General features: G+C 40.3%; 1 protein-coding gene across 1 annotated transcript in view; it reads left to right on the top strand.

Moving 5' to 3' along the window:
- COL13A1 (collagen type XIII alpha 1 chain) overlaps positions 1 to 14760 on the top strand; it is a 126192-nt gene that overhangs the window by 77423 nt on the left and 34009 nt on the right. Inside the window, exons 25-29 of the mRNA XM_087964084.1 lie at positions 4760 to 4849; positions 5654 to 5698; positions 5926 to 5967; positions 8689 to 8715; positions 13234 to 13314. Of these exons, the coding sequence (XP_087820210.1) occupies positions 4760 to 4849; positions 5654 to 5698; positions 5926 to 5967; positions 8689 to 8715; positions 13234 to 13314 (285 nt within the window). The remainder of the gene's footprint in view (positions 1 to 4759; positions 4850 to 5653; positions 5699 to 5925; positions 5968 to 8688; positions 8716 to 13233; positions 13315 to 14760) is intronic.

Here is a 14760-nt window from a genome sequence, read left to right on the forward strand (position 1 = left end):
CCTGGCATGCACACCATCCAACTTGTCTGCGTTTGGTAAGTTGCTATTTTTCCTTTTTTTTCCTCCCGACCATCAGCTGTTCTGCTGTGTCGGGAGATTTAGATTAGCTAGAAAGCAGGAAATCGTTGGATTTCTTTGCTTTCTAGCTAATCTAAAAGCAGAGCCGAACCTTCCTTAGGACCGAAGCGTCTGTTTTTCAGTGCAGACTCAGGTAGCCGATTGCAGAATCATAGATCTCTAAGTGAATCTGTGATTTTGTGAGCAACTCAATCTGCCTGCCTGCTTTGCCTGGTTTTGGGTAAAAGTTGCTCTTTTTTTATGAAAAATTCAATATTTACATAAATATTTATAATATTTACATACAAGTGACATCCAGCTAGTCACATGACCACCAAGCCTTGTTCCTGACTTGTCCACCAAGTCAGCAAGCCATTCCCACCCAGTCACATGACCACCAAGCCATGCCCACAAATTAGGCCATGCCCACAGAACTGGTTGTTAAGAAATTTGAAACCCACCCCTTGCTTGAACCCTCACTAAATTTACTGTTGTATGTCAAGGACTACCTGTATTTTTTTTTTTGAAGAAGTCTTTCAACATGTAAAAAAAAACAAGAAAAAAGTCAAGGAAATGATTGGTGCACTAATGGAAGAAGATGGCAAAGAAGTGACAGGCAGCAGGAACAAAGCAGAACTGCTTAATTCATTCTTTGCCTCTGTCTTCAAACAAAAGGAAAAATAGATTCCTTCTGATTAAAAGCAGAACAGTAAAAGAAAAATTTGAAAAGTAATGCATTTAGCCTGTACTGTATTTAGGTAATTATTGAATATGGGATTATCATACTCCATATAGTATCATCACGTACAGAGTCTCTGGCGTGATCCATACTTTTTTGCTCAGTCATCCAGCATGAGGACAGGCATTTAGTGTTTGGGGAGGTGGGAGCAGATCACATCATCCTCAGCCTGTCCTGAATTGCCATTGAAGTGTTGTGTCCAGGGGTGGGCTACTGGGGGTTCACAAGGGTTCAGGAGAACCCCTAGCTAACATTCTGCACAGTTTGGAGAACCCCCCCCCAAATCCCATTCTTAGCTGGCACTAACTAGCACTAGCACTTAGACTTGTATACTGCTTTTATAGTGCTTTCCAGCCATCTCAAAGCAGTTTACAGAATCAGCATATTGCCCCCAACAATCTGGGTCCTCATTTTACCCACCTTGGAAGGATGGATGAGTCAACCTTGAGCCTGGTGGGATTCCATCTGCCAAATTGCAGTAGGAGTAGCTTGCAGTACTGCACTCTAACCACTGCGCCACTGAGGCTCCCTACTACCCACCCCTCTCCTCCCTGGAGTCCCCACGTGGCCCATTTTGGATGCAGGTAAGTGCAGGGCACGGGTGGAGGCTCGGGGAGGTTGAAAAATGGGCCTCCCATAAGTACGGGAAAGCCAGAAATGGGCCCATTTCCAGCTTCCAGAGAGCCTTCGGAACCAGGGGTGGGATTCAAATTTTTTAACAAGCGGTTCTGTGGATGTGGCTTAGTTGGTGGGCGTGGCTTGGTGGTCATGTGACTGGGTGGACATGGCTTGGTGATCATGTGATTGGCTGGGTGTGGCCAACTCAATATCACTCACATCAAGGCATGCATCTCCTCGCCTGGCCTCTCATGACTGTGGGGATGCTGCAACAGTTGTAAGTGTGAAAAATGGTCATAAGTCACTTTTTTCAGTGCCATTGTAACTGTAAATGGTTACTCCACACAAGCAAAGTACCAGCAAAGGAGGGGGGAAAAAACTCCAGAGAAATTCCTGAGACAGGAAGTCTAGTCCTGCCAAGAATGTAATAAGGGTTAACAGAGAGGCAGTTTCTGTAAGCAACACCAGAATGTTTCCTTCCTGCCTTCCTTACAGGATTAGGCCAGTAATTTATTCTAATAACCAGTTCTCCAAATTGCTTCAAATGTTAACAATCGGTTCTAGCGAATAGGTGCGAACTGGTAGAATCCCATCGCTGTCCGGAGCCCGGGGAGAGCAAAAGTGCCCCTCCCACCGCATGCAGGAGGACGACTAGGCCACACCCACCATGGCCACGCCCACCCAGCAACCAGGCAGAGAACCCTTTGCTAAAATTTTTGAAGCCCACCCCTTTTTGTGCCCCCAAATAAAAAATACCGTTTTCCTCTCTGCACTGGTGCAAGCAGAGTTGACTTATCCCACTTCATTCTGGCCTACACAAATGCCTCCACCGCAATTGGTTGATGTGTGCTTTGGCAGGCACTTCGTCTACCCGTGCCCTCTGCCTTCAAAAGTCTCCCCTGGACTGCCTGACCTGAAAGGATGGGCCTTGGTTTGTCTGTCTTTTGTTTGTTAGGCTCAATAGCAAACTGGAGAAATGCTGACTAGTTTCGTTAGCTTGCTTTTAATTGGTCATTTTTGTTATAATTTTATTAAACTTATGAAAATCCAAAATCCAAACGAAAATATTGGAGAGGGGGTATGTGTGTGGGGAAGAGAGAGAGAGAAAGAGAGAGAGAGAGAGGGAGAGAGAGAAGTGTGGGATAAAGGTAAGAAAAAAGAAAGAAAAGCATTAACATCCAACTCTTTTCAGTGCAGCAGAATAAAAATACTTCGATGTTTTACTTTTGCATACTTAATATATACTAGCCATTTCTCTAACAACAAACCTGTTTAATCAGCAAATCCCAAAGTCAACGTTTTATTTTTGTTCCTATCCCAAGCACAAAATCTAAAAGCAGCTTCCAAACAGAAAGGAAGCTGGATGCATTCTTTTCTTGGATTAAAGCACTTATTTTAGCCATCTCTGCTAGTTCCTTCTTTCCCCCCCCTCCCAGTTCCGCTAAGTTTCCCTGTTAGACCAAGTGACATGTTTGGACTGAAAAACTCTTGACCTTTCTTTTCTTATCAATCCTTCAAAGACATTGCCACAAATAGAAGGGTTGTGTACTTCCTGGCTTGGGTGGGAAGGAAAAAGAAGTTGAGGAATCTATGAGTCAGGAACTGATTACAGTTCAGAGACAGCTCCTAGCCATCACTGTGTTAAATGCAAAGGAAGGAGTTGAAACCCACAAAGAAATACTTTAAACCAGGGGACAAACCAGCAAAACAAAACTGGCTGAGGAATTCTGGGAGTTGAAGTCCACAAGTCTTAAAATTGCCAAGGTTGGAGAGCACAGGTGGTATTCAGCAGATTCTGACCAGTTCCAGAGAACCAATAGTGGAAATTTTGAGTAGTTCGGAGAACCGGCAAATACCACCTCTGACTGGCCCCGCCTCCATCTATTCTCTGCCTCCCAAGTCCCAGCTGATTGGCTGGGTCTTCTTTGGTTGCCCTGCACAGGAGAACGGAGCTGGAAAGCAGGTTAGTGGGGTGGGGAGGGAATGGGATTTTGCAGTAACCCTCCCCCACGAGTAGGGAGGGAATGGAGATTTTACAGTATCCTTCTCCTGCCATGCCCACCCAGCCATGCCCACCAAGCCATGCCATGCCCACCAAACCATGCCCACAGAACCGGTAATAAAAAAAATTGAATCCCATCATTGTCGGAGACCCCTGCCTTAAACCATCTTGACTTCTAGCCAGTTTAGCATGGGAGACAAGCAGCTGAAGGCTGTACTAAAGGAACAAAAAGTCCTTTGTTTAAGTCAAGATGGGGAAAAAAATCTTTCTTATCTTTTCAAGGCTGCATTTAAAGTATTTCTCCTACTATTTCTTCTACTTTTACCTTATCATACAATATCTTTTAGAAAGAAAACCTGTTCTATACTAAGATGGCCCAATTCAGGTCTATAAAAAAAGGCCATTAAAAAGTTTCCAACTTCAACATTTTATACCTGTGTTTGTAAAGACCCAGACTGACACATTTTCAAACTATATTCTTTCTTCCCATAGCTTCTTGGCTATTGAATAAAGGATTCTGTAATACATTTGAGGTTCTTTTCAAGAATTGCTTAGTTTGCATCTAATGTGCTTTTCAACTAGAGACTGTTAAAAACACATCAAGAAATTAACTTTTTCACAGAGGACCCCATGTTATTCAACAGAATCATAAAATCAGATGATCCTATGATTCTAAGAATCATTAAAGAGCAAGTAGATGGGAGATATGCAATAGCTATGATCTTATACAAATACTAGCTTGATACCCGTGCTTCACTACAAAACTATGTGGTTGGGCTTAGTTTTTGGGGAGGAAAATAAGGAAAAAAATTCTGCCAACTAGCATCCATCGGTATTCGTTTGGGTAGCGTCTGTCAGTGTGTGCGAGAGTTCAGGGCTCTTTGGAAACTGAAAAAGTATTTACTGTGTGAGCAAGGAGACAGCAAGGAGCCTGGGAGTGGCTTAGCTCAATTGTTCTGTACTAAAGCTGGTTGCTGCTGTTAAACTGAAACTGAAACTCCTCTCCTCTGCTTGTGTTTTGCATTTGGAACAGATATTTTTTCAGGTGGGGAGGAGGAATAGAACTCCTTAGCGTCAGAGCGTGTTAATAATAATATAGGAAATACTAATGCTCTGATGGTCATTTCAAAAAATCCTTTCTCAATGAGCACCTAGAAGCCAAGAGGAACATATGTGCCAAATTTCAAGTTTGTAGGCTTTACGGTTCTGGAGATTTTGTGTTGATGCGTGAGTGGTATTTCACTTTTATATATAGAAATAGATTATACCCATTTGAAAGAAACAAGCAATTAGAGTATCTTTCTCATTGCATAATTCCACCTTAAATCTTTCTTTCCCTGTAGGGTCTTGATGGCCTAAATGGAGTTAAAGGTGACCAAGGAATGCCTGGACCTCCTGGTCTCATCGGTCCAACTGGACTTTCAGGATTGACAGTAAGCACACCAAATTATTTTTCTAATTAAAAAAAACCTCTGCCATTGCCATCAAGAAAGTCAACAAATACAAATCATTTAAGAGATAAAAGCAATATGCCTTGAGCAAAACAACTTGCCTTGAACTTTCTTCCTTAGCTGACGTTCAGATAGCCAGTTAAGGCCACTCAACATATTTGTGGCCGGATTCCTTTGAACGAAGATCTGCCGAGACCAAAATCTCCAAATACCCATTTCTCTACATAGCTTCATGCTATTGCATGACCTAGAGATTCCTCATGACTGTCAGTTTTCACAAGTTGTAAGCAACAACTGCAAAGCAGGCATTGAGAAGGAACAAAGCGTACACAGGGTGTATGGCAAGAATATCCCTAGGTTTAGAAAGTGATTGTTGCAGGATTTTTTTTTTCAAGATTTCAGATTGGGTGCTTCCCTTCCATATATACATTATAGTTTAAAGACATTCCTTGAATTAAATAGAATGCTAGTTAATCATGATAGCCAGTGAGGCATTTAGTGTTATTCTAGAACAAGGGCGTTCAAACTTGGCAAGTTTAAGACTTGTAGACTTCAACTCCCAGAATTTCCTAGCTAACATGACTGGAGAAGGAATTCTAGGAGTTGAAGTCCCCAAGTCTTATAGCTGTCAAGGTTGAAGACCCCTGTTCTAGAAGTATCCTAGTGATTGCATTTTTATTTACTTCTTCATGGTGTCTTCATCTAAATTTTTGGCCATCTTGAAATTTCACTGCTATAATAACTTGGCATGGATGCTCTTTTTTTATTACAATATTGTATTCACAGGGAGAGAAGGGAGAACCTGGAGAAAAAGGAGATACCGGGACTTCAGTAAGTGATCCTACCACGTTATTTTTTTAAAACTGTAGACAATCTCCTTCTTTCCCTAACTATAGCTCAATTTTCTTCATCCCTTCTTTCCAAATACTATTTTCACAATGATAGGTTTAATTTCTACGCAATAATTTTGAGGAAGGGGTCAGGTTACTGCTTTTATTTGCTGAGCATGAAAGTGAATTATTACGTCAATGACATTTGCTTTTCTATTTGGCTCTTAGGTAACTGGTCCACCAGGGCCTCAAGGCCCACCTGGAAACCCAGTAAGTCTTTTCTACAAAGAAAATACAAATGTTTTTTTTTCCTTTTTCTAAAGTATTTCCTAATACCATCTATTTATTGTGACAAAATTCTCCACCAAATACATTGACCTAAACCAGGAGTGTCAAACAAGGCCTGGGGGCCTGGGGGGTGCTTAATCTAGCTCACGGGGTTACCCTGGAAACAGCAAACGACCAGCCCGTGGTGCCTCTGCCAGCAAAAATGGAGGTTGGGAGCTCCGTTTTTGCTGGCAGGGGGTTGCAGGAGGCCATTGCAGCCGAAAATGGAGCTTGGGAGCCCGTTTTAGCTGGCAGAGTGCTCGGGCCACCACAGGGCCCCTCAACACAAGGGTTGTCATGCTGGCCCCACCCACCATGGCCACACCCACCCCCCCCCCCCCCCGAGGTCAAACACAACCCTGATGTGTCCCTTAATAAAATCGACTTTGACACCCCCTGGCCTAAATCAAAATGCTGGTTTTTGAAGGTGTAATAACTGATAATCACTAGAAGTACAACTCTCTCAGTGTGGTCTGTAGCTTTTATCATGGGGAATAGCCAGATCTTCAGTAGCTTCCTGAATGTCATCACAGTGGGAGCCATCTGAATCTATGGGGTATCATTCCAGAAGGCAGGAACCATGATGGAGAAGTCACACTTTCTAGGTCCTGCTTAATCATTAGGACCTAAAGTGTATTTGTTCTTCCTGATTGCAGCAGATAAGTGGAAGTAACCAGAGATTCATGTTCCTTCAAGCAGCCAGGCCCTCTGCCAGGAGAGCCTGTAGAGATGATAACCAGTAACTTGAGTTGCATTCAGAAACTTAACTGGTGGCCAATGCAACCCACAGAGCAGGAGGTCACATGGACATTAATGAGGCATACTGATCACTGTTTACCCTACTAGAGGATCAAGAAGCATTAGTGGGAGTCCTGTTTAGGAGCATGGAGAATATTCAAAAAAGTGACAGTGGCAGTGACCAGAATGTTTAGCTCCACAAAATTCCAGAGTACACACACCAGGGGTGAGATTCAATTTTTTTAACAACCGGATCTGTGGGCATGGCTTAGTTGGTGGGCGTGGCTTGGTGATCATGTTATTGGCTGGGCGTGGCCAACTCAATATCACTCACATCGAGGCATGCATCTCCTCGCCTGGCCTCTCATGACTGTGGGGATGCTGCAACAATCGTAAGTGTGAAAAATGGTCATGTCACTTTTTTCAGTGCCATTGTAACTTTAAATGGTCACTCCACACAAGCAAAGTACCAGCAAAGGAGGGGAAAAAAACTCCAGAGAAGTTCCAGAGACAGGAAATCTAGTCCTGCCAAGAATGTAATAAGGGTTAATAGAGAGGCAGTTTTTGTAAGCAACACCAGAATGTTTCCTTCCTGCCTTCATTACAGGATTAGGCCAGTAATTTCTAACAACCGGTTCTCTGGACTGCTTAGAATGTTAACAACCGGTTCTAGCAAATAGGTGCAAACTGGTAGAATCCCACCCCTGACACACACACACACACACACATGTATATATACACACACATTACGTATGTATGTATGTGTGTGTGTATGTATGTATGTTTGTATGTATGTATGTATGTATTAGAATGTAGTCCAGAGTTGCAGGAGGAACAAAGAAACAACATAGTTTGGAATCTTTGGTATGAAGGAAAAGTGCAAAGATGGGTGCTCCTTAGCAGTTCACAAGGTATATCTAATAGTTACGTAGATCTGTGCTTTAGTCTGGGAAGAATTTTATCTATAGGCAGCCAACAATAAAGAAACTATTCTGAAGTAATTTCCCGTGTCTTCCTTGGTTCCTTGGATTTGACAATACGGGAATTACAGAAATCACAATGAACATTCCATGATTTATTTGTTGTATTCAGATGCTTTAAAATGATTTGCCAGTAGGGTTAATTAACAAAAGCACTTTATTATTGAAATAATGCAGTTATTTTCCATAAAGAGTGGGTATGCAAGCAAACATAATGCAGACGTTTCCTCCATATTATGACTCAGAATGTTAGCTAGCACAGGGAGTACTTGTCTAATGATCAGTTGTTCAACAATCCTTTGAATTTACAATGACATTGAGTGTGTGGTACTGACCCTTGTAGTTGCAGCCATCACAGTGCCCCTGAAGTCACATGATCATGACCGAGGTGCTCAGTAAACAGCCCACATTTCTGACCACTGCATTATCCAGTGGGCACCTAATTATAATTTGCGATCTTCTCTGCTAGCTTCCCACAAGCCTGTGTGCTTAATGACCCACACAGTCCTCACTTAACGGCAATCAGGACTGCCCAAATTGCCATTGCTGAGAGGCATGGTCACATGACATCATGCTCAACAACCACACCATATAGTGATGGATTTTCCCAAATTACTGTTTCTAAAATAGGGCTACCTGTAGAACAGAGATTCTAAAGCTGTAAGTAATTTGGGCATGTCCTGTGGGTAATGAAAAGATTTTATAATTGCTTGTTTGTGAGTCAAAGGTCCAGTTTGGGACTGCTACTGCCAAGACACTTGTATAAAGCAATTGAGTCTAGTGGGGTTTTTTTTTTGTGGGAATAAAAATTTGGTGGGAAAAAAGGATAATTGGGCCAAACAGCTTAAGAATGACAATAGTAGAGAAAATCTGGGTGTCTTTATACTGCTAGAATGTTAAGTTGAAAGAAAATTATACCAACTTTTTTTTAAAATTCCAATTATAGGGTCTTCAAGGGCTACTGGGACCTAAGGTAAGAAGGACACACAATCAAACTAAACTTAAGTAGGCACCTTATAGAAAATATTTTGTCTGCTGTTCTAAAAGAAAAATTATGGCTTTGCTTATTTTGGAGCAGGAGCAATCAACCTTTGACTGTCTCAAAATATTTCTCCCTATTTCTTGCTATTGCTTAAACCTCCTAAGGATTTTGAGGGTTGGTATTCATAATGCCTACAGTGCTGTGGATTGCCCATCCTTGAGTTTTTTTCAAGTATTTGTTATATCCTTGCATAGCGTATGTAAGAATATAAAACAGGTAAACCCTTTTAGATCTATTACGTGTCAATTCCCTATATTAGTGGAGGAGGAGGAGGAGGAGGAGGGTGATGAGGAGGTAGAGTCCTATTTTTCATAATCTTGATCTGCTGGATCACTGGCAACTATATTCTAATAAAGGGCCATAATGTCCAGAAGAGATTTCTCAGAAAAATCGCCCCTTTTTAATTTGTGAAACTTTGCAACTGTATTTTACACTACAGTTTATACACTTCACTGTATTTTCACTTTTTTTTTTCTTTGAATGAACATTCATTTGGGAAAAAAATAGTCAAATAGTTGCACAATGGCATTTGATTTCTAGGGCTAGAATCCAATGTCTGGAATACTCTACCCGACTCTGTAGTTTCTTCCCCAAACCCCAAAAACTTTAACCTTAGACTGTCTACTATTGACCTCACCCCTTTCCTAAGAGGTCTGTAGGGGCGTGCATAAGCGCACCAACGTGCCTACCGTCCCTGTCCTATTGTTTCTCTTATTCTTCTTTTATTGTTCTTATATGTACCCATTTCATGTATTCTCAACTATGTATACACTTATACTTATTATCTTGTAAACAATTGGCAAATCAAATAAATAAATAAAAATAAAATAAAAACAACCCAGGGTTTGGGAACTTCCAAATAGGCTGATCTGACTAAAATCTAGCCTGTTTTATACTGAGAATGTTGGCCTGTACCATCACTCCTTTTTCTACGTGCATTCACATCCACCGTGTCATCCCCCTTCCAAGTATGCATCATTATGGAAAATATAGAAAAGGGTTAGGAAAATGTAAGAAGTACGTAAAGACATGAAAAAAAGGAAATGAAAATCTAGTCAGTGATTCCCAACTTTGGCAAGTTTAAGCTGCTTGGAATTCCAACTCCCAGAATTCCCCAGCCAACCTAGCTGGTTAGGGAATTCTGGGAGCTGAAGTCCATGCAGCTTAAACTTTATAAGATTGAGAAATACTGATCTAGTTTATATCAAGAACATTTACTCTCGATGTCTTTCTATTGTGCAAATCATCAGGTTTGGATCCTGTTTGTATTCCCTTCTTCACATGCCATCTTTTAAACTTCTGTCTTTTTGAGGATTTCATCGACTCGTGACTGTTTCAATAACCCGCTTCCTTTCGATCCATTTACTCTTCTCACTATATAAGCAAACCATCTTCTCCTTTTATAGTTAATCCATGTTTGCTCAACATCCATTTATTTTTTACACTCTTTATCTTCAGGTTTTACTACACAAACGTCTCAAGTATTCTGTTCCTACTGCATTCAACATTTACATTTCTCCTGACAGATCCAGCTCTAACCTCAAAAAAGGGGCAGAAACGTAGTCATTTCCATTTCTCCTTTCATGTTCATTTCTTTCCACAAATGTTTATTGCTCACAATGAACGATATACTCTCCTCCACCTTTATATATAGCATTTATTTTTCCTAAAATTTCTCTAGCTTTTCTTATTTCTGATTAACTTCCTATCAAGGTAAACCAATTAATGGGTTTGCTCCAGATTTTTTTTGCCATTTATAGATCATGTCCTGTCTTTCATTCCATTTCTCTTTTCAAACAGAAATACGTAAGGCTGCATACATACACATTGCATCATTCAAATCTGTGCAATATTCACTGTAATTCATGTGGGCACTGTCTACATATTTAAGTAGATGTACAGCCACAATTAATACATTCCTAATATCACTTCTAATATCAATACACCATGAACATATAAGCACATAAAAAAGCAAGAGGAAAATCACACATCCTTATCTTACTGCCTGCTGATGTTTAACCATTTACTAAGCAGTCCATTTATTCTCATAAACAATTTATTTCAATCATAGACTATTCTTTACTTATTCACTAATCAACAATCAGATCCCTATATGCCATTAACATTACTTCTCTGAGCACTCTCTATATCAATAGATACACAATAAGCATATCCCAAATGTGGCTCATTGTTAACTTTCATACTTTTTTTTAATAAGAGTTCAGCTGAACTCCTTCTTGGTTAATAAATAAATCTTTCTGTACCTTTTGTGTTCACTTTTGCTGCTTTTCGTTCTATCTAAAGGAGCAATATTAGCATCTTTCCAGTTTGAAGGCATAGATGCAGCCTCCACATCTACTTTATTTAAATTACAAATCCATTCAATAAACAAGCAATATCCCTATTTAACCTAACTTCAAATATACTGTCCACATCTACCTGCATTTTGAATGTTCTCACACCATTTGTTATTTATTTTTCATCTTTTTTTTCTTACATATTTGCCTTTCTAGCATTCATTTCAATTCTACTGACATCACTATAATTCCTGTACAAATCTCTGAAATTCTTCATCCAACTTTCCCTGTCTTCATTTCCATCCCAAATCATTTTATTACTTTTATTTTTCATTCCACTTGTTTTCCTGGTGCTTCCTTCTTAATCCCTTTCCAAGCAATTTTTTTTTAAAAAAAATCCATTCAAATGATGCTGCATCTTCTCTTACCCGTAATCATTTCTGTGTCAGTTTTGGAAGCCATGTTAGTACCAGACGTTTCCACACTGCCCCATTCTTGAGCCTGGGAAAAAGGGAGGGGGGAATTTCTTGGAGTGTATGTGGTTAGACATAATTGCATTCTTCTTCTAAGTCAAGGTCATGTTATTTCTGCACCTGGTTGAGAGGAAGTCTCAAGCTGAGATGAACGGTGATTGGGGCATGTGATGCAATGACAAGCACATTAACTTAACAACCATGTCACTAACTTAACAATTGCAGTGATTCACTGCGGCAAAATGTCATAAAATGGGGCAAAGTCACTTAAAACTGTCTTGTTTAGCAATGGGAATTTTGAAGTTAAGTTAATTTAAGTTAACAAATAATTTCCTCAACACTGTCCAGCCATTTACAAAGTCTGCACTACTATGACTGTTAACCTTCTCATCACTCCTTATCACTCCTTATCACCACTTGTGACTGTATGACTGTAAACTTTGTCGCTTGTATCCTTACAATTTATATTGACTGTTTCCTAGTATGATTTGATTGCTTATTGTACCCTATGACATTATTAAGTGTTGTATCTGATGATTCTTGACTCTTGATTAATGTATTTTTTGTTTTATGTACATTGAGAGCATTTGTACCAAGACAAATTTTGTGTCCAATTACACTTGGCCAATAAAGAAGTCTATTCTATTCTAATTCTGATCATAACTTGAGGACTACCAGTATCTTTCTTTATTTCTCATTCCTCCTTTTTTTGCAGTAATCATTTTTCATGTACCTTTTTTCTCATCCAACATCTTTTCCCATCAACATCCCACAAAGCATCCTTGTCCAGGTGTCCCAAGAGCATCACTCCACTCTCTGCCTTTCAAACGGCTTCCACATCTTCTTCCTTATGTCGGAAGGAAGACCCCTTTATTACCTGTGGACTTTGACTGCCTGCTGGCTCAGGAATTCTGGGAGTCAAAGTTCACAGGTTGTAAAGGGGCCATCATTCCCCACCCCTGCTTTATGTATATTTTCCATTCATTCTCATGGAAGATTCAGTTATCTTTTCATACAGGAGTTGAAAGTTCTCTTTTTTCCAGTCCTTAGCAAAGTTAGCAGAATGTCATCTTGTCATTGCTATGAATGAATGAAAAACTGCTGGTGACCTTCTACCACTGCACCATAAAGAGTATCTTAACTTGCTGCACCTCTGTATGGTTTGCCAATTGCACAGGGGCAGATAGGAAAGCACTCCAGAGGGTTAATGTCATTGTCCAGAAGATCATGGGTTGCCCTCTCCCCTCTTTGGAAGAGCTTTATAGCTCCCACTGCCTTAAGAAAGTTCAAAACATTCTCAAAGATCCATCTCATCCTGGGAACCCTTTTTTTGAACTATTACCATCTAGCAGATGGTACAGAATAATAAAAACAAGGGCAAACAGGCTGAAAAACAGCTTCTATCCCAGGGCAGTAGCTCTGTTGAATTCTGCTGTACAGTGCAGTGTTGGTGTGATGTCGGGGGTTTTCAATTCAATGTGTGTTTGTGTTTATTTCATGGTCATGATGTGCACTGAAGATGGTGTTTGATTTCGTTGTACGAGGTGCAATGACAATAAAGTAAACTAAACTATACAAATGCTGTTGGGATTTCACCAAGTACTTTCCTCTGTAATTAACTCCTATTTAGAAACCTACTGGAGAAGAATTAGCTTTCTTCTGATGTGTTTTTCTTTTAGGGAGAAGCAGGAATTGATGGATTAAAAGGTGAAAAGGGTATCCAAGGAGAAAAAGGAGATCGGGGTCCTCTGGGGCTGCCTGTAAGTATCTAAAATGAAGGGGAAATTAGAGCAAGAAATGAAAATGAATACAACTCACAAAAGAGCACAGATATCGCCCAGAGAAGCATGTGACTTTAGAACGATATCTTGATTTTGAAAAAATCCGAGAAAATTCCTCCAGATAATTATCACTTGGGTAATGTTGACATCAAGAAAAGTGCTTCATAGGATTGCGACATTATTTTATTCATAATCATGGGGAAAAGGTCTCAAATCCTAGTTCAGATGCTGAGATATGCAAGAATTAACAAGAAATAACTCACAGGATTCATTTATTCACAATAACATGGGAGGAGGGGAAGACTGGCAACAACAAAGAGGAACTATCTGGTACAGTTTTCTTCCTGAGTTCAGGAACTGATATTTAGTTTGGATTCCTTATTTAAGAAAAAGAAAAATCTTATCCAGGAATTTTCTATTTGACATATGTGTTAATTCACAACTACATTTAGCTCATTTCCCCCACATGCAACTTTTTATATTTTGCTCACAACAAAGAGACTCTCTCTAGGCTCTTGTGCAAGCCCAGACTTTATAATGGTTTGCTGCAGGTAGACCTCAGTTAACAATGACAATTGGGACTAGGATTTCTATTCCTAAGTGATGCACAATTTCACCCGACCACGTTGCTTAGCAGCAGCAGTTCTGACATTTCCTGGTTGCCATCTGTAAGGAAATCCCACATTGTCATTAAGCAAGGACGTCACATGGTCATCACTTGAGACTTCCTGCCAGCTTCCCCATTGACTTTGCTGGAATAGAAGGTTGCAAATGGTGTCCAGGTGATTTCAGGAAGCTGTGACATCATAATAGCAACCTGGGTGCCAAGCACCCAGATTACAATCACATGATCACTGGGATACTGCAACAACTGATCCTTCATGGATCTGTCATAAGTATCACTCATGCAGCACTGTTGCAAGTTTGAACGGTTGCTGAATGGGTGATGGTTAAGCGAGGACAACCTGTCTTGGTGAACTCAACCACTGCATGTTGGTGGCGGTGGCAGACAACATTGTCATAGGAAGTTACAGCTGGGATATCCACTTCTTTTCTTCTTCTTTTTTTACAGTCATGAGGCGACATCAGTAAGATGGACAGACAGTTGGTAGATACTGAACAATTTTCTTATTGAGATCGTTGCTTTGTAGCAGTAGAAACACAGTGAAACTAAAAAGCTGGAGAAATTTGAAAATCAGCAGCACTAATGCTGGTCTCTCTGCCAAAACTGTTAGCTTCACATCTCTAACAGGATGGGATGCCTCTTGTTTGCCTGTCAGTGGCAATGCTAACATATTTTTGAAGGAGGAAGGTTGAGCGAAAACTCTCTTTACAGAATAACAGAATAGCAAAGTTGGAAGATACCTTGAAGGTCTTCTAGTTCAACCTGGAAACCAAACAACTAGAATGAATTAGACAATTAAA

The sequence above is a fragment of the Notechis scutatus genome, chromosome 4 (assembly GCF_049901735.1).
Source record: "Notechis scutatus isolate UNSWTSFEM ecotype Mainland chromosome 4, rNotScu1.2, whole genome shotgun sequence".
Classification (NCBI taxonomy): Eukaryota; Metazoa; Chordata; class Lepidosauria; order Squamata; family Elapidae; genus Notechis; species Notechis scutatus.